This window comes from Glycine soja, chromosome 9 (genome assembly GCF_004193775.1).
Source record: "Glycine soja cultivar W05 chromosome 9, ASM419377v2, whole genome shotgun sequence".
NCBI lineage: Eukaryota > Viridiplantae > Streptophyta > Magnoliopsida > Fabales > Fabaceae > Glycine > Glycine soja.
In genome coordinates, this window is record NC_041010.1 from 1,627,586 (window position 1) to 1,648,212 (window position 20,627).

General features: G+C 32.8%; 2 protein-coding genes across 6 annotated transcripts; one reads left to right on the plus strand and one right to left on the minus strand.

Annotated features, from left to right (window-relative positions):
• Positions 1 to 2,590: 2,590 nt before the first annotated feature.
• Positions 2,591 to 6,454, minus strand: LOC114367967 (uncharacterized protein At4g37920). The gene is made up of 6 exons (XM_028325262.1): positions 6,216 to 6,454; positions 5,860 to 6,143; positions 4,862 to 5,030; positions 4,141 to 4,385; positions 3,279 to 3,466; positions 2,591 to 3,199 (listed from the first exon to the last, which is right to left on the minus strand). The coding sequence occupies exons 1-6, from the start codon at positions 6,337 to 6,339 to the stop codon at positions 3,040 to 3,042; spliced, it is 1,170 nt and encodes a 389-aa protein (XP_028181063.1). The 5' UTR covers positions 6,340 to 6,454; the 3' UTR covers positions 2,591 to 3,039.
• Positions 6,455 to 8,673: 2,219 nt separating this feature from the next.
• Positions 8,674 to 16,359, plus strand: LOC114367977 (cysteine desulfurase 1, chloroplastic-like). Of its 5 annotated transcripts, none has more exons than XM_028325279.1 (12): positions 8,674 to 8,918; positions 9,092 to 9,181; positions 9,521 to 9,757; positions 10,311 to 10,444; positions 10,612 to 10,771; positions 11,043 to 11,229; positions 13,424 to 13,569; positions 13,640 to 13,712; positions 14,148 to 14,211; positions 15,006 to 15,105; positions 15,689 to 15,847; positions 15,970 to 16,359. In XM_028325279.1, the coding sequence occupies exons 3-12, from the start codon at positions 9,545 to 9,547 to the stop codon at positions 16,138 to 16,140; spliced, it is 1,407 nt and encodes a 468-aa protein (XP_028181080.1). In that variant the 5' UTR covers positions 8,674 to 8,918; positions 9,092 to 9,181; positions 9,521 to 9,544; the 3' UTR covers positions 16,141 to 16,359. The 5 variants fall into 5 exon arrangements, with proteins under 5 accessions (XP_028181080.1, XP_028181082.1, XP_028181084.1 ...); XM_028325281.1 differs by having other exon boundaries at positions 9,092 to 9,192; positions 15,970 to 16,153; XM_028325283.1 differs by lacking the exon at positions 9,092 to 9,181 and having other exon boundaries at positions 15,970 to 16,153.
• The last annotated feature ends 4,268 nt before the right edge of the window (positions 16,360 to 20,627 follow it).

The window sequence follows — 20,627 nt, forward strand, 5'->3', positions numbered from 1 at the left end:
ACCTTTTTCAATTCAATCTGTGTAACTTGTGAGTTTAAATGGTTTAGTGTGGAGATCTTTTTCAGCTTTTGTTAATTATTTAATTAATTTCATTTTTCAATTTTTTACTTTTTATTATTAGTGTGTGAACTAACTCATTCAACCAGGAGCTACATGGAACAAACAAAAGTCAAGAAACTCGTTTTCATTGAACTACTATTGCCTTAAATTTTTTAGTATCTTGAATATTAAAAACTTAACAAATTGTACTCCACCACTACCACTACCAGAATTTACAACCCACCTATAAATAATCAGTTCATACCTTTGGATGCTTGTATATATTGAGCAAAAATTGTTAAAAATTAAATATTTAAAAACATAACATTTCTATTTGTTTGCATGTCGTGAATTCTATTAAATACGGTATAAATTAAATATTTGGAAGTGATATGTGGGTCAATATATATACTGACACGCTATCTCTATTATTGGTGTAAGGATGACAGTATGGTTCCAATTAAAAATTCAAACCACTTGCATGGTTCTGATTACTTTATTGATAGATTAAAAAATTATTATTTTTGGAATATCAAACTAGTTTTTGGAATCGCATGCAATTATTTACATTCTTATAACGTTCCAGTCTATTTGCATCTCTGATTTTGTCTATTACAATTTTTTAATCTATAAGAGTTGAACTATTTATCCACATAGTTAAATCAATTGAGCTAAGATCTGTTTATTTGTTTCATTATCTCTTGATTCCATCTAAGATTTAACTCCTTTAAAATGAATATACTCATAAAATTAGAAAATAAAATATTTATTATTATTTTAAATAAATATATTTTACAATCTTAATTTTAAATTAATAATTAATGCACCTTTTTATTTTACATTATTTATTTTAAAAAATATATAAATATGATAAGTAATATAATTTGATAAGACAAAAGGATAGAGAGAAATGTGTGTTAAATAAGTGTTTGTGATAAATGGATATTCATATATCATTAATTTATTATCCAATTAAACAAATTGGTTAATATAATCTCACGCGTTAAAAATAACAAATTCAAAAGGTTGTTAGATGTACACCAAAAATAAAAGTTTGATTGATATAGGTTCAAGTTCAACCCCATTTTACCCGTCCCATTCAAAGTCTAATTTCATAATCAATTGTCAAAGGAAATTGATGAATATATTATTACGACTTTGTGTAAAATCACACGAAAGTGGTGTAGCATTCTTTATTTGTGTTTTCACCAATAAAAAAGAGCCACGACGATTCGTAATGATTTGTACCATTTCCCTTCCTATTACATACTGCAAAGCATCACTCATCCCTGTTTATCAAATTCGATTAAACTAAATTAGACATTACCAAAATTAATCACCTTCATCATTAGGAGACTATAATAGAAGTTTATCTGAATTTCTATAATCAAGTACTCAAATTTTCTACTGACTTTATTTGAAATGTCAAATTAGTTTCGAAATTGGGTCACTTAATATATTAAGTCTGAGTGCGTGAGATACTTCTTACATCAATTCAGTCAATGATTAAATGCTAAGTGTGATTCTAAATACACTTTTAAAAAATTGTATTGCTTAATTTTCATAATTTTTAATTAAATTAATCAAACTGGAGGAATTATTATGTGAAATGGTGAATAGATTTATTTTTCATAAACTAGGCTATAAGCAAGGTGTTCACAAAATTTTACAAAGCCTGGAACAATATCATTGTAGTAAAAGCATTTTACATAATTTACCATATCTAAGACATGACTATCAATATCATTGTCCGATTAAAAGGATGATTCAAATAATGGTCATATAGTTGAGCTCACTTTTTTTAGTGAATATCAATAGTAACCAAGAAAGTAATTCTGTTATTTGAATTTGGAAAATAGTCATGAATATCGTTATTAGTTAGTCACTTAATGATTTCTCAAGTGGGAACTAAAGCATTTGGGATGAGTGGCAAGGTTCACCCAGGTAAAATATTGAGAAAATAAAATTAAATGATATTTGTTCATGAATTTTGAGATAATTATATTAAAGGCTTAAATATGTTTTTGATAGTTCACTTGTTGTGAATGACACGAAAGCCATGATTGGGTTGTGCGAGTTTGGATATAGAAAACATCTTTCAATAAGTGATGCACAACTCTAATGAGGTGGGGATGGGGATGGGTATGGCGGCAGTGTGCAATTGAGACTTCATGGTTGGTGTTGGGCCTGATCTGGGTGGGTATTGTGGTGTTGGAGGTTGTGGTGATCTCTAGGGAAGAAGGATAGATATGGTGGCTACAAGTTGTGACATTGTGTTCGTGCACCTGAATGAGGGCATGATGGCGGTGTAAGCCGATGGAATAGGACGCGTCATGATATTGTATTGGCATCACGATTTGTGGTTTGGTGGTATGAGTCGTTGTTTGATGGTGGTGGTGGTGTGTGAAAAGCTTGCAGCAAAGAGGAAGAAGGAGGTGTAAAGAAAGAGCTTGCAAAGAAAATTTCTTACATGTAATCTCACTCAAGCAATGAGTACATGTGACACCACATGTAGTATATCAGCGTCTCTGATTAACGGTCACGTAAGCAATTAACGAATCTCGACTCATGGCAAAGACTAAAACAAAAAGTTAATACAAGTATAGGAATTAAACACGGGCATACATTGTATCTTCAAGTGACTTAACCAAGGGCCTAGACTTTTGGTAGAACTGTCACCCTCTGCGAGGGTTCAGTTCCTCAAATCTTGTATTTATCTAGCGGTCTACCATGTAATAGTTCCATCTCCTACGTGCATAGAACACATTTCCCTACTCACCAACAAAAATTGCTCATTCTATTATTTACCCCAAAAAATGCTTCTTCTATTGCTAAAGAGAATTCTACGTCCTTAAACACTAGCCAGAATTTAGATATTTCCTTGCAGCAATGATACTGTAAATCCGGGCCTGTAGTTGATGGACATCAAGAATCTCATGAAGTATTCTTCTGGCATCTCAGAGTGGGAAAACCACCTTAGCATGTTTCTTAAGCTCCTATTCACATAAAGTTTTTTTCCACAACCTTCTTGAGCACCTCCAATTTTTGGATGACCTCTGGATTCAACAGATCTCTTGCTTCCCTAATGAGGGTACCTTCTCCACTCAAATGATAAGCATCCAACACACTCTTTATCCATGTGTGAAGCTTCTCTGGAGTCCTGAAAATGATAATGAGAAAAAACTATTGTAACTGAATTCTATTTGAAATTGTTTTATGCTCTGACATCTAATACTTACGTGTACAAGTTATCCACATCCGTTCCTTCAAGTTCTTCTCCAGGAGTAAATGCATCTTTGAGGGCAGATAGTTGCTCCTCAGGATCCTCAATTCGTATAAGATACTTGACTATTCTAATCTCTTTTGGCACGAGTCTCTGAAGATTTCCCACTGCAGTCTTGTATAAATGATAGAGGATATCTTTTACCTGCAAATAAATGTTTCATTTTACAAGCTAAATATAAGACAATAGGAAAAAGTAAGTATATTATACACAGTGAAAGAAAAATTACGATATAGTTTTCTAGGTATTAGGATACCAATCTGAAATGAGTAGATTTGATATATTCACAAAACTAAATTGGAGCTGTGATTATGTTCAATCAACAAGATACTCATATATTGTAATAATATCACACAAGTCAAATTATTTTAAAGCATCATAAAAGTAGTTTGTCAACAGCAGATTCGTACCATTCCCCCCCTCTAAAAAAAATGGCATAAATATGTAAGCATGACTCATTAGCTTCTTATATCACCAAAAATATGCCATCTCTCCAATCTCTCTTTGCAAAAAATAAAAACGGAAAGGAATTTAATTATGTTGCATTCTGTCGTAATCACATGCTAGTAAAATGAGATGGGTACACTGTTACCAACATTTTGTTATCTTTTTATTAGAAAATAAAATAAAAACAACAAACAACCAAACTTATCCACTTGGTTTTCTTCCCAACTGTGCATGTGCTGATGTGCATTGCAGCCTAAAGAAGCTATTCTGAAGTTGCAATAATCATTCAAAATTTCTTACCCTCCATGTTCATGAAATTAAAAAAGAAATGGCATACATAAAGGATACTGATGAGGTCACCATCAATTTACCTCATCTTTCATCATGTTCGACTCCTTGGAAGCTGACCAAGCTTTGGTGATCATCAATACCAATGTTGAATCAAGTTCTTTTTTTTCAGCCAAATTGTCTATCTTCCTGCAGGCAGCATCAAGCGAAGGAGAATTGATAATATCTTGAAATTTCAACTCTGCAGCTTGCAGCTTTTCAACGCTTTCAGTTGCAGCATCATAGGCTTGTACAGCTGCCAAGCATGCATTCCCAAGCTTTGCCAATTCTGGTCACACAAAAAACAAACATTATAGGATATAAAATGTAAAATTAATTAAAAATGCAAGTTTGAACTATCCCATGAAAGTAAAACACTTCTTAACAAGTGCCATCTACTGCATGATATTGGTTAACAATAAGAACTCCTCCCAGCCTAACCTAGACAAGATCCCAATGTTCTTCTAATTATGGCCTTATTTAAATTAAGCTTAATTTTCAAAAGCACATTTGCTTCTACAAATTGTCAGCTCCATACAGGTCGTAAACTTAATGTGTGACTGTAGAAAAGCACCACTATCTGGTTATTATCATAGAAAGAAAGAGAAGGAACAAATTTCTTAACTGAACAAACATGATATGACTTGACAATTTACCATACAAGAAAACTCAATGATACAATTCAGCAAAATAGGACACTCAATCCAAATAAGTTATATGAAACATCAACTTAGACAACTAAAAGCATGTGAAATGAAGTCCCACCATTTTGCTCTTCTTTGTTCTCATAGTAGGATTCAGCCACTGTATGAAAGTGAACAAAGAATTCTTCTGTAAAATCTTTACGACGCTTGGAGACAATCTCACTAATTCCTGAAGGATCCCGTCTTACCACCTCAAGAAGATCATTGTGTCTTTGCACATCCTCATCAATCTGCACAAGAGAAGCTCAATGTTAATAAATCAGCACAATCCCTATCCCTGTTTCTTATTCTCCCATTGATGTAGATCACAGTAAGATTGCACAACAAAAATACAACAAGAAGCTAGGAAACACAGATACAACTCGAACAAGGATGCAATACAACACAAACACAAAATACAAATGGTTTTAAAAATCATAAGACATAATATACTTACATTAAAACATATGAAATCAGTATAAATTTAACATAAAATCAAATCTTAAATGAAAAGAGAGAATCACAATCTTAAAAATTATCAGAGTTTTTATACAAGAACAAATAATCTTATCACACTAGATGGAGTCGACTGTATAGATCACATGCATTTGGACACCAGTGACTCTGTTAAAAAACAAATATCTAAGGAAACTTGTATAGATATAATATTTGTATTTTATAAATATAATAAAATACTATAATTCATCTAATTACTGTAATATTGTCGTATCATTGGTATAAGAGTTTAAGAATACAGTCAATACACATGACATGACTAGAGGGCCAGCAGCCAGACACTATATGTAGGCGCCTCTTTCCATGAGGATTCCAATCGTGATTCACCACTCTGCTAGAAACTAGACCCAACTCATACTACTATTTGAAAGTATTTGGAATTCCTTGGTAACCAAGTATTTTATGTACCATAAGTACTTTTGGTGTTGTTCTACAACTAGATTTGGAGTTTGACCTCGGTAATCCGCGTAATAAATGTTGTTTCCATTAAAGGCAAACACATATTATTATTGAGGTGAAACTCCAATTCTGACCGGAGAACAACAAGATGGAAATAAAAGAGACCTGTTTGAGCTTCCTCGCAAGGCGAAGCAGCTTCTCCTTCATGGCGGGATCCTCTTCAGCGGCATCGGCTCTTTCGAGACATCGGGCAAAAAAGTGCGGTCTGAGGTTGCTCCATTCTCTGCTGAAAGCCAACAACCTTCTCCAATGGGTTGGGGTGGGCTTGTCCACCATGAACACCCCAATCAGCTTGTCGCAAACTCGACGAATTCGGCTCTCCTCCAACACCTCAGCCTCAGCGGAACTGCCTTCACTCACACTCACACAGGGCTGCAACCCTCGTAATCCTGCTCCATAAAATCACAGTTAGCAGTTTGGAATTTGACAGCAGCTGAAATTTTTGGATGGTTGGTACTTACTCTCGATTTTGGGGAAGTTGAAGCGCGGGAACGGAAGGGAGGTTTTGAGGGGTAGCGAATAGGGTGTGGGAATAGAGAGGCTGCGTGAGGGGAGAATCGCGTTGGCAGTGCATAACAACTCCATCTGGTTCAGAGGGAAGACCAAATCACTAACTAGCCCTTGCTGTCTTCTACTCTCAATGAGATGAGGGAGAAGCAGGGTTTACACTTTACAATCTCTAGTGTCCAGAATGCAATTTTTTAAGCTTTTTCATTTCTTGGGGATTTTTTTTAGTCAACATTTCTGGAATTTTCTAAAAATTAAAATTTTGAAATTTTTTTCTCCACGATTTTTTTTTAATTTGTTTCAAGAACCATAACAATGGGACACGTGTATGAATGATATTTATTAGTCCAGTTAAAATGAAGTATATAGGCCAAGGATATAGTCGCTTGGCTAAACAATATGCGTAAGATTTTTTATTTATTTATTTTACAAACGTGGATGAAGTTATTATAAAAATTTTAATACTTTAAGCTTAATTCATACCAATAAAAATTTTATTCTGAAATTTAATATACACAAAAAGGTATATATTTAAACAAATAATTGACTAAATTTACTCATAAAATAAATTAATCTCTCCTTGTATTAAATATTTGACAAACATTCATCACTACATGGGTATTTGAATACTTTAAATTCCAATATTGATCTAATGGAGCAAGACAAAGTCTTGTATTTGATAAGTCATTAGTTCAAATCCTTTGGTCTCACCATACCAATCACTTGTAAACTTTTAGTTGTGTTTTAAACTTCATCTCTTGTAATTAAAATACAAGGGCATGTATGGCGACAAAGAAAAAAATCATTGAAAAATAAGATAAATGGAAATAAAATGAGTTACAATAGTTGAAAAATATTGTTAAAATAAAAGTGTTTCATTTAAGAAAAATATAAAATAATTAAAAAAAACACATGATATTTTTCCTTTAAACCATCGTGAGCCATGAATATGTTGTCGTCATTCATTTTTTTTCACTTATACTTTTTTATTTCTCTTCCTATTTACTTATTACCTATCAAGTACACTATGAGAAATGAAATATAGACTAAGAAGAGGTCATGTGATGCACTTTTTTAAAAAAATTAATAAGTTTTAGTAATATGATTCAATGATATCAAGTTATCAACCATTGAAATTTGGTACAAGTCATTATACTTGAAGTTAAGATATCTTATTTCATTTCATTCCTTCTAAATTCCATAAATCTAAACAACTTTAAAATCATTTCAAATTCAATATTCTTCACTTCTTTCTTCCCTATTTTAATTGCTATCCAATATTAAGGAACTTGGTCTATTATAATCAATTTTCTTACTATCAAAGCCATGACAAGTGAAAAACTCTCATTATGTTATACTAATTCAACTTAGGAAATCTTATCTAAACTAGTGTATGATCAACTTTAGTTGAAGGTGAAACAAATTATAGAGTGGAATGTGTTTTTGTCATATAATATGATAAAAAATCATCCATACACTCTTCAAGATTATTTTCTATTTATTTTTTATTAGATCACTTTTTATCAATTAAAAATAATTATTATTCACCCTGATAATGTCAAATCCTACATTGAGACCTCATATCCCTTGCAATTTTCCCTTCATGACACAGTAACCAATATTTATTTCTAACAACTTAGATCACTAATGCATCTCACCATGTGCTACATGGCTTTTGAAACACCTTGTCATCTAGGTAAAGCTTTGGGAGTAGTTTATTACTTTATTTCCATATTTACATTCAATCTTGACTAGACCTTGTTGTGAAATTCTATAAGTTAACCTTAGATTATTACCATTTAAAAAAATATTTCAATTAAAATTATATCTTTTCACATGTATCTCTTTTAATCTTTAGAAATAATTATGTTTGATATACTATCGATACTAAACACTTATGTAGTCAGATTTAAATCTTAATTTATTATCTTTAAAGTTTACTTTTCAAACAATATCTATATAATTAACTAGTTATAATTATTATTTTTATATTAAATATAGCTTTTGAAGTAACTTGAATAAAATCCAATAAAATTTTATACATGATTGAATTATATTATACCAAATACATTTTAATTATTTTTTAATTAAATATATTTAAAAAAAGTTGTTTCATATATATTTTTTCCAGAATGACAGAGGCTAGGGTGAATCACTATAACATGTGGTTTATAATGGTCTAGTAATTGATGACCCTTGGATATAATACACAATATTGAATGGTGTGGATGAGTAGTTGCTACTTTTTTTTTTTACAGATTTATTATTTATCATTAATTATTAATTAAATAAAGATATGAAATCTTATTATTTGTAGTTGACCAAATTGCCCCATTTAGTGCACAGTAATTTCAATCATCAGATTCGGAACCATGTTTACGACTATACAATATACACACATTTTATTATTTTAACAATTCTTCCGCCGCAGAAACCGGTTAGGCGATTTCCGGCCGCCTGGGGCGACGGTGCTTCCACTTTTATTCCCCTCTCTTCCTCTTCTACTCATGCTTCCCCGTCTCCACCGCTCTCGTTTTCTTCTTGAAGCTTTCTCTGACTCCGCACTCGATCTCCCCCTCAGGCGCCACCACGCCGCCGCCGCCGCCGCCGCCGCCGCCGGCGGCGGCCTCCACTGCCCAGCTACGGTTTTTATCCCTGTAAGACTACCATTCATCTTCGAAGGACAAAAATGTTATTTCCTATTTATAAAATTTAATTATTAAAATAAAATAAGTAAAATTAAGGGGACTACCGTAAACTACATTCTCTGGTGGTGCACAGGAGAATCCGTAGAATATTTATCCAATTTTAATTTTAACTGAAACCGCAGTCCGCAGCCACCCATACTCAGAATAGACTACAACGGTGATTTCTGCAAGGGCTTTTCCCCCTTCTGAAACAGCTTCACTTTCTTAAAGAGGTAGATAGATAGTACGTACTCCTTTGTTCAAGTTTTCGTTTTTCTTTAGTTTGTTTGTAATTAATTCACGTTCTTAGGATTTTCATTCTAGACTGGAACCTCGTGCATGTGCTATGATATTTAATCATTCTTCTCTATTGTTTTCATAAATGGTTTGCACTTGACAGGTTTTTTATTTGTGGACACCTATTTCTGAATTTTGGACTTGGATTGAATTGAATTTCCCATTGCAGTGTTTGTTGTATAATTACTTGTCTAGGAATCGTGATTCTATAACATACTTTACTGTTACCTTTTTCTTTTGCTGCAAAATATAACAAATATAGTTATGAGTGGCAGTTTCTGTAGTTGGGGTGGCTAGCAATGGAAGTTTTGCTGCCAAAACTTCCTTCTTTCAAATTTCCAAGTGCCACTTATTGCTGCTCGATCACTAGTAGGAGCTCTTCATATGTCAGATTTGGGTTCCGTCGTGTATCTGTTTGTGCATCAACTGTCAATGAAACAGTAGCTGAACCTACAGTTGGTTCCTCTTCTTTGGGTCACTCCACGCGACCCCATTTCCCTATACTTCACCAGGTATCTATTTCCTCTTCTTATCTTCAATTTTATTTTCCTAGATGCAGCCTATGAATGTTTGGTAGTGTATTGGGTAATCAAGGTTCAAATTTTCATTTAGATTATTCTGTTATGAATTTAATGCTACTTGATGGATGGACAAAGCAATGACCCTCTTAAACATAAGAAGAATAAAGGCAGTAGGGATTGAACTCTCGAGCGCTGAGCACTTAGTTATAGAGGGTCAAGATTCATCCCCCAAACTTTGCTCAATCAATGTCTCAATAAGTGTTGTAGAATGCATGTGTAACTATTTCGTGTGTGCCTTGTGTTTTTCTGTGAGAAATATGTTGGCTTATTGGATGAAGTATATACATTTTTGCCAAACCAAAGTCAAAGTTGAAATATCCAATCCTCATATCTAGTATCATACTATGCCCTACTCTCAGTAAAAAAATTTGCCTTGATGTCTCTATGCAAAGTAGACCTGGAATTCACGAGTTGCATATCTGGCATTTGGTATGTTTTTTTTGGTACATATTATGAAGTTATGATACTTTAACTCCCTCCACAGGAAGTAAATGGCTCAAAACTTGTTTACTTAGACAATGCAGCAACTTCTCAGAAGCCCACCACTGTGTTGAAGGCATTGCAAAACTATTATGAAGCTTACAATTCAAATGTGCATCGGGGCATACATTTCTTGAGGTACTTATCATGTAATTTTTGGAATCACATATGCAATTTTGGAGACACTTTATTTTAATTTCCTTCCTCCCTTACTGCATTTATTGGGAGGTCAATACACATACAATTTATATCTATTATTACTTAAACAGCCAAATGCTTTATTGTATAATTGTTTATGGATGTAGTGCAAAGGCCACAGATGAGTATGAATCGGCTAGAAGGAAAGTTGCGTCTTTTATAAATGCCACTGATTCCAGAGAGATTATATTCACAAAAAATGCTTCTGAAGCTATCAATCTTGTTGCCTATTCTTGGGGGCTGTCAAACTTAAAACCAGATGATGAGGTATTTCATTGTAGATTAATATTTTGATGAATTTCAGTTCACTTAATTGTTTAACAAAATTTGAGGTTATTTTATGCATCTTCTTAAAACTTGGAAAGAGTATTAAGGTTTCATTGAATTTGTCAAAAATAGCTTTTAAGTAGAAATTTTTAATAGCCAGATGAGACATTGGGATTCTTTCTAATCATTTAATTCTATCTTTCTACATTAGCATAATGATCTTTGTTTATACTGCCACTATCTCCAAATTGTGTCCTTGCAATTATTACAGATCATACTTACAGTTGCTGAACATCACAGTGCGATTGTTCCTTGGCAAATAGTAGCTCAAAAAACAGGGGCTGTTTTGAATTTTGTGGATCTAAACCAAGATGAAATTCCAGACATAGACAAATTGAAAGAAATGCTCTCAAGGAAGACCAAAATAGTTGTTGTCCATCATGTTTCAAATGTGCTTGGTATGTTTCTCATCATGATTGTTCACCTTGATTATTCCAATTTACTTAATGATACCTTGAATTTATGCTGTTGAAAATCATGTGCATCTTGGGTTAATTTTGTAGTTTTTCTTTTTCAACATTGATGCCGTTGGTTATTAGCAGCTTTCTAAAATCCCTGATTATATCACAAAAAGGTCACTAGGTTTTGAAGGCCTCTATACTGGTTTCAACAATGTTTTCCCACCTTGAAGTTATACTAATCTGTGAGCTAACATTGTGCAAAATGTTCTCTTGAACTTGGGCTGGACTAAACTCAACCCTAAAAACTTGTTCAAGAGGTGAGGATTGCCCAAACCTTTATAAGCTGTAGAATATATAGACTGTGAGAAATCAACACCTCCTGCATGCCTTGGATTGGACAGCTAAGTGTGGAAATTGTACAATTGATTTTTTTTATTGCATTGTCGACTGTCGAGTAGGGCCAGGTAGATTGCATTGGGAAAGCCGTGGGGTTAGGTAGACTTTGATACAATCTTGAATTTGAGTTTGGTTAAGTCAATCCCAAAAGTTAAATCATGAGGTAAGGATTGCCCAAACCTTTATGAGCTCTACTTTGATCATATCTATAGTTGATGTGAGATCTCAACATATTCTAACGTTTGATTAGCATTTAATTGTGTTTCCACCTTGAATGTAAATCTAATTTTCTTTTTGACTGATTAATTTCTGCATATGAGAAATTTCAAATTAGCTTTAGATAAGCATATGATCCTTTCTGGATGAGCTTGAAGGAATGTGTATTTTTAAAATTCTACTATGTACCTGAAACTGAAAATCCTGCTATACCCTATAAGAAATTTATCTCACTTGGGAACCAGATGCAATTGTTATGCTTGTGCAAGAGCCTTTAATTTTTTAAATTTATTTTTTTGGTGTTGTTTTAAGAATCTATAAATTCCAGTCTTTAAAAAGGACTTAGATATAAATGGTCACTATGAAGAATTGGTTTTTGACAGAACTTAATGATATTATTTAATCCACATGACTCACCTGGTGGGGAAGGGCTTTGGTTGCTGTTGTTGTTCTAAGAACTATATAGATCTTAAATTTTTGAAGTATCTCATATGAAGATATTATGTATGAATGTTCAAGATACTTAGAGAGTGATGCTGCATATCATATGGATCATTAAATAGTTAAATTGCTAGCAATAAGGTGCTGCTTAAGAATCAGAGTGGTGGATATTTTAGTTGTTAGCAGAGCCTTTGAAAATTAATTAATGATTGACAAATTGGGTAGATTGAATGAAACGTAACTTCAACATGTAAGCAGTTTTAATGATCTGAACTAGAAAGCAGGTCTCTGGTGGCATAACTTAATAGTTCAAATTGAAGAAAACGTTTTAGATATTAAAAAGAAAAAGAAATCTATATTCAGGCCTACTTCTCCTTAGGCATTAGTGATACAAACTGGTTCAAGGGGACTTTTATTGAAAAAAATGGAAGAAAGGAAAAATCCTCCAGGTAATTCAAGGAGCCTGGACCCTCCCAACACAAACTGATCAATCTATTGCCTCTCCCTCTAACTACCAATCCCATTTATAATTTTGCCAATAAAAAAAAAACTAATCCTATTTATATTCTGTCCTCATAACGAACAAAACTTCCATATTTATTCTGTTACAATTCACAGGGGTTTAATTCCCTGTTGTACATCTCTTCTAACCAAAACATTCTCAGATGGAGGTTTCTTATTGATACTCCTATCAATTTGATGTAGAGGAGAGTTTATGCCAGAAAGTTAGATTTCGTATTTCACATCCCGCATACATGAAACTTGTGCTCCTGCATCAATCCCATCAGATTGGGAAGAGCAGTCCGTCCCATTCACAGTGTAGACAAACTGAGCACTGATATCCATATTTGAAAACTAGATGGAACCAGCCGGTCCAACCAAAAAACCAGTGAATAGGTTCAGCGTAAGGTCCAATAAACCACAAATGAATATTACTGAGACTTGGTATGACCTTAAAAACAATAGAACTTAGTGCATATATGAATTATCATAACATCCCCCCATTTTAGCACTCTTTCTTTGCCTTTTTGATCTGTAATTTTTTCTTAGTTATAAAGGTAATACTTGTTACTCACTTCTAGAATGTATAGAAGAAATGAATGAGATTTCACATATTTTGTTCTCTGCTTTTATGTAGCTTCTGTTCTTCCTATTAGAGATATTGCACAATGGGCACATGATGTTGGAGCAAAAGTTCTTGTAGATGCTTGTCAGAGTGTTCCACACATGATGGTTGATGTCCAGAGCCTTAATGCTGATTTTCTTGTGGCTTCTTCTCACAAGGTAGGATTGTTTACTTGTTTTTAAACTGTAACTGTTACGAAATAGTAATATGTTATCAAATGTGTTTCAGATGTGTGGGCCTACAGGCATTGGATTCTTATACGGTAAAATAGACCTCTTGTCTTCCATGCCTCCATTTTTGGGTAAGTTATTGGATGTGGTTACCTATATCTTCCAATCAAATAGGAACAACTAACTAAAATGCAATAAAATAAAAGAAGAGGTTGTTTGGTTTGAGCAAGTATTTTTTTTCATTTTCAATTTTAATTAAAAAAATGCCACCTTGTTCTCAGTTCTCACTTTGTTTTCTATTTTCAAAGTTTTGTATAGAAACAATGCAAACTTGTAATTGTTTTTTCTTTTCACTTTTTCCAATACAAACTTTTGAAAATAGAAAGCAAAGTGAAACAAGGTTGCTTTTTATGTTTTTAATTAAAAGTGATAGAAGAAAATAAAAACAGACGTTTTCTCATGCTAAACAGCCCCGTCAAAGTTCCTGTTTGGTTTTGCACTGTGTTAATAAGATTGTCTTTTGAAGTTAATGTATTGCTGGTAACTTCTGCCTTCACTTCTTTTAGGTGGTGGTGAAATGATTTCCGATGTATATCTTGATCATTCAACTTATGCTGAACCTCCATCCAGGTTTGTGAACTTTTTTTACTTTGAGTTAGGCTCAGCTGATCTTAATAGAAAATCTATGTTGGCTTGGGAGAGATCATATGTTTGATTGCCAATGTACAAAAGAAAATATAAGAGCATTAATGCATGGTTAATAGTTTCATTTCTTTTGTGGCTTTAAAATTTACTCGCTAGTAGACTCCGTCACTCCCCAATTTACCTTGACTTTTCAATTCACTTGCAAGTTAGCTTGGAATTATCATATATTAAGCTTTGGTGTCTCCTGCAATACATTAGTAAAGAAGATAACAGGTGATTCTTTTGAAGAATTTTGAAAATTGAAAATGGATATACAGAAAATACTTTAGAAGAAATTTCAGGTTAGGAAGACATTTTGAGTTGTCTAGCGATATTCTCCTTTGTGCTTTTTGTAAGTTTATTCTTCATCTTATTCGCTTCTAGTTAATAAAAATTTTCACTTCCTCATTTTACTTTGCCTGCCACTTGCTGCAAGACTATTATGATTTGGTGTTGGTTATTGATGTTTTGAAACCCATAAGATTCTTTGACCTAAATAAAAGGATTTTTTCAACCATTTAAGTGATTGTTATTAATAGTAGTCAAGTGATAGAAACAGTTTTTGTGACTTATCTTGGGACTCTTACTCTGATGGTTTGTTTATTTTCTAACTTTAGATATAACCATTAGTAATGTCTGGCCTCATGCATAGCCATTTTCTTCCTTCCTGTAATGATAGTTTCTCTCTACTATTGTTGCATACCATCAATTACATGTATCGTATTATTTAACTGTCCTAGATTTGAGGCTGGAACACCAGCTATCGGGGAAGCAATTGGTTTAGGAGCAGCCATTGATTACTTATCTGGGATTGGTATGCAAACTATACATGATTATGAGGTAAGTGTGCATCTAAATAGTATGTATTGTTTAAATACCAAAATAACTTGTAGTTAAACTCATACCTGCCACACAGATTGGACTTCAATTGTACTAATCATGTTTAACTTGATTAGCAGACGAGAACAACTAAATAGTCTGCAAAAGCAAAATCTAAAAGCATCAGTCAACTGGACCTAGATTTTCATTTTTTATCATCCTCACTGTTTTACTTCTTCAAATACTACTTTTTTTTATTATTGTAATTTTCCTTATTTGATGCCTCAATCTTATTATTATCATTGTCAAAACAATGCTATCCTTGTCCCTCTATCCTTCAATATCATCAAAACATTGTGATATGATTGTGATCACCTATCACATAGCTAAGCTAACTTATTTGAAGCAAAAAAGATTCTTTTGTTTATTTCATGATAACAAGAAGTGATAGAAAATAGAAACTAATGGCAAAGCAAACATGCCAGTATAGGTCAACGTTTTTGTTTACTCACCAATAAAATTTGTTATCATGGTTTTCATTAAAATGAGATGATTTATACTCTTATTCTGTGAACAATATGTTACTAAACATCAATTTTCATAGGTGGAGCTCGGTAGATATCTGTATGAGAGGCTTCTTTCAGTCCCAAATATTCGCATCTATGGGCCAGCACCTTCAGAAAAAGTCGAACGAGCTGCCCTTTGCTCTTTCAATGTTGAGAATTTGCACCCTACTGATCTTGCAACACTTCTGGATCAACAGGTAAATGGATAAAAGACTATCCCTGGATATGTGCATTTTCTGGAAGAATTTGGGATAACTGTTGTACATGTTTGGAAACTTTCCTTCTTGAACTGTAATTAACATATAGTGTATCATTTCAGCATGGAGTGGCTATCAGATCAGGTCACCACTGTGCCCAACCCCTCCATCGCTATTTAGGTGTCAGCTCAAGTGCACGGGCTAGTCTCTATTTCTATAACACAAAGGAGGATGTAGACAACTTTATCCATGCCCTCAATGACACAGTCAGCTTTTTCAATTCATTGATGTAACTGAAATGTATTTTTATGTATATTATATTTTGTTTATACAAGAATGAGAGGGTTGGCTTAGTTGGTAGGACAAACTGCATCAATGAAATGTTCTTGAATTTCATTCTTCCTGTTCATATCATTGGCTGGTAATAGGCATCCACTAATTGCAGTATTGCAACCTATCTACCTCCTGAATTTTTGTGTAAAGAAAATGCTCTTAACGCACTAAATTTTTCCCCCTCTTGATGTTGGAAGGTGAATGTTGTATCCACTTTTACTTCGACAGGAATCACATGATGCATACTTGTGCTTATTTGTAGAATCAATTTTAACCATTGAACATAGGATGCGGGATGCATGTTTAAATTAATCTTAATCAGAGATGTTGCAATAGTAATAGTATGTGTGCATAACAGAAGGGAATAATTATTAAAGTAAAAAACAAGGCTGTAATCTGATACATTTTTTTTTTTCTAATTCAGTTATATAACAAGACTAAATTTGTATTAATATCAAAGCCATGTATCGCCGAAGGCAATTTGTAACACCCTCATTTTGAATTTTTTTTTTTTTTTAAACTTTTACCCGCTGCATGTGAAGAACTTCCTAATGGTGCTTGTAGGCTTGTAGCAAGTGTTTAGGAGGAAGATCAAAATATATGTCTCTTTTCATTTTGGTTCAGGCTTGGAGATTGAGGTAGGGGGATCTTCCTAGTTCACTTTAAAGCTTGTGGTCAAGTAGGTTTTCTCAAAAGTAGTAGAAATTTTGTGCTAATTCATATCTTATTCAATTATTACTGCATGAAGTTTCTTGGCTGCATATTGAATCTGTTTGTTTGATGGTGAGATGATTCTTAAAAAAAATGATTCCTTGACTCCAATACCATAAATTTCGTGGTGGATAACCTTGCAAACTGAAGAGATAAGTGTCAAGTCGTATTATTCTATTGGGAAACAAAGGTTGATACTGGTTTTAAATAGCGTTTCCGCAACTACAATTGTAGTCACAATGTCAAAGTATTTTGATTCATCATAATGCAACCACAACCGTAATTGCAGCCGCATTAGTCACAGTTTTCTGCAATATAAAGGTTTTCTGATTCACCACAATTGCAACTGCGACCACGATTGATAGTATTAGTTACTTGCTGTTCCCTGGCCCGAATATAGTTACTGCCTGCTATTACATTCAAATTTAGAATAAATTTAGTGCTTTAGGTGGTGGTGATTCTCTACTTTAACTCGGTGTGTTTATGGGGAAATGTTTGGTTGTTCATCTTAAAATGCATGTGAAGTGTTGGTAGATCCTGGAACTAGTTGCTGTTTGAATTTATCACTGTGGTACCAAGGGAAGTGGGGTCCATTTCTGCTTGACGTTGGGTTTCAAGTTGGAATAGTAGTTTACAAACTAGGTAAGGTGTTATTTGAAAAGGTGAGATTTCACTACTTAGCCTATGATTACTTACTAGCTAGCAACTAAGAAGAGTTTTCTGTTTTCATGTGCCAATGCTGAACTGAGGAGTTTGATGTTGAATTTCGTGGTATAATGGAGGGATACATGTGCTTTATGCTAAATGTTATAAAGTATGTAAAAGCATAATAGGATTGTATCACTAGATTCATGAGTAGCTACTAGAAAACTATGGAATCAATTTCTGACTAGTTGGATGCCATTGAACCGTGAATTAAGATAATCTGCATAATTTTGATTCATATAGTTAGTAGATACCGAATTTACTAAAGATATTATATATTTCAAGTATGATAAGACTATTCCATCTATCTAATTTAGTGTAAGAGTCATGCTTGATGATAAATACTGCAAGTAGTATAAATAAGGATACATCATTGAACTTGTAAATGCCTGATAGAAACCATACAATCCTTTTTGTGCTTCTGTGTCGTGAGGACATGTATTCATTTTCTGCATAGTCTTGACTTTTACATCATATTGAGAATATTTGCTGCAAGTAGGAGAAGATTACCTCATTATATTAAGCATGGAAAGTGAAAAAGATCTCTGTTCTTATTGTGATGACTGGACAAGTTACCCAAGTCAACTAATTGTGAGATTGTGAATTTGGGTATGGCCATGTATTGCTGTAAAAGTGCCGTCTCAAGAAATTTCGAGTCTTAAAACAAATTTTATATTTGAATCTTACTATAATACTACTCTTCCAACTTTTTAAAATGCAAAATTGTTAATTAAAGATTGTAAATTGTGGACAGAAATAAGGTCTATTAACATTAGCTGGAAGTATGTGGTCATTTTGAAGAAACTCGATCGTGCCAAAAAACATCTATGGCATCTTATTGCCTTATGTGGGGTAAGATCTAAGTAACAACAGATGAAAAGGGTACATCACACTCAAGCTGTCGATGTTATGCACTTGCAGCCACCAAATAAGGAATCTACATTAATATGCATGCTACGAACCCACTTGGACCCTATGAGAAATAGTGGCCATACCATTGATTTGGACATTTCAGTTTTCATGAGCGTGCGTGTGCGGATATTTCAGTTTTCATGTGTTTTTGGGACGACTGTGGTTTGTATTTTGAAATTGAAAGTGTGACAAAAATATGAGGCTTATATTAGTTGGTGTAGACTTGGTCTGAATATATGATTTCAAGGATGAGAGAGTGGATCAAGATAGTATGATATGGTTGGGAGATAATTACGTTCTAAGCATGTAATTATAGGTTTAATTCCTGATTTATACTTATGAAATATCTATTAGAAGAGATTAACTTTCAAAAGATTTGTTTGATTGGGTCAAGAGAAAAGAAAAATAAGAAAAATGAACAGTAAAATAAAATGAAACTCATACTTTTACATTTTACTTTAATTCAAAACTTTTATCTTAATTATTTTTTTTTTTTCATTTCACCAAATGATCCTAATTGAATCTTGATTTCTCACAGGATTAATTATTGGTTTTCGATCAAATGATATCTGGGTTGAAAAAAAAAGAAGAAAAAGAACGAGGGAGTGGCGGCTGTGGTAGCGAGGGCGTTGTAGTCCTACGTGGTTTGTTTATGCACGTGGGATGGAATATTAAAAAGTGAAATTGTACGTATCCAATGTAGGTGAAGTAGATGTTAGTGTACATGGAAATTCCCTAGAGGATATAATGATAAGAGCATGCAATGGTGATAGGTTTTTGAGAAAGTGATGATGCAGTGGCATATGTAAGACAAATTTGGTGATGTAGCTTCACATCAATTAGATGGAAAGGGAAGTTGGGGACCATTTGTTATAGAATTTGTAGTAGTGGGTACTTAGAGGATCGGGAAGTACATTTTGAATTAACATAGGTAGTAAGAGAAGTTATTTTCATGAGAGGGGGTCTTTGCAGATGGATGGATTTTGAAGAAAAAAAACCATTTAATCTAATCATTATTGAGTTATTATATCTAATCGATTTAATTTATAATTATAATTCAATCTAATCCGATTTAATTTAAAAGGATTTAGATGGATCAATTTTCAGTATTATTCTTATTTTTTTTATAGAAAATATTAAATAATAAAATAAGATAAATATAATAAAAAAATCATTTAAAATACTAAATATTTTATTTATACATCACTATATAACTAATAATAGTATATTTATCCATCTTAACTCAAATAAATAGGAAAACAATTTCTTTAATTAAATGTATTTTTTATAAATAGAAGTTATATGATAATTTTATAAATATATAGGGAATAAAAATGAAAATATGAGTGACATTATAAATTTATGAATAAATATATTACATTTGTAAAAGTTCCATTTGGATTGGATTGATTGATTTTTAAATTTAAATACAAAAATTGATCGGCTCTAATAATTCTTTTTTGATTTTTGGTTTATACAGCCGTGTTTTGGATCGATTTAGGAACATCCCTAAGTATGGCATGGATCCTATGATCAGTTATTGAAATCAAAGACATCTAATTAACCTTTATAGGTCAAAGAAAATCTATCTCTAGATAAATTAACAAGCCCGGCCCACAATGCTACAATAAAATTCAGTGATTACAATAAAAATTTAGCACGTTATTTACAATTACTGCTTGCTCAAATATTCAAAAACTTCAGAACTTATATCAAACTGAGCCAAAAACAATTGTTTTTTGTTTGGATAAAAATAGATGTATTCGAGACTGAAAACTAGTACTGAAGTAGGCTCCTTAAGAATATGATTGATTGTGGAGAGAGAAAAATAATAAATGAAAAAAAATAAAAAAAATAAAGTAGAATATTAGGTTGTTTAGATTGAGAGAAATAGATGAAAGAAAAATAGAGAGAATAAAATAGATTAACTAAAATACTATCATATCCTAAGCAATACAAAAGGACAAAAGGGTATACTCATTAATAGGAGACAAAGACTATTTCGTATGGGACTCAATGCATTCAATTTTATTTCTCTCACAAAATTAAATCCATTGTCCCTAACAAACAAAGTGTAAGAGTGATAACTCTAATGTGCTCGATAAGCCAAGATTCAAGT

Coding starts and splice junctions, on each gene's coding strand:
- LOC114367977 (XM_028325279.1), top strand. CDS start 9,545: ATGGAAGTTTTGCTGCCAAAACTTCCTTCTTTCAAATTTCCAAGTGCC. Junction 14,212..15,005: donor TATGCTGAACCTCCATCCAG/GTTTGTGAACTT, acceptor TAACTGTCCTAG/ATTTGAGGCTGGAACACCAG. Junction 15,848..15,969: donor CAACACTTCTGGATCAACAG/GTAAATGGATAA, acceptor GTATCATTTCAG/CATGGAGTGGCTATCAGATC.
- LOC114367967 (XM_028325262.1), bottom strand. CDS start 6,339: ATGGAGTTGTTATGCACTGCCAACGCGATTCTCCCCTCACGCAGCCTC. Junction 5,031..5,859: donor TTGCGAGGAAGCTCAAACAG/GTCTCTTTTATT, acceptor TCTCTTGTGCAG/ATTGATGAGGATGTGCAAAG. Junction 4,386..4,861: donor GAACAAAGAAGAGCAAAATG/GTGGGACTTCAT, acceptor TTGTGTGACCAG/AATTGGCAAAGCTTGGGAAT.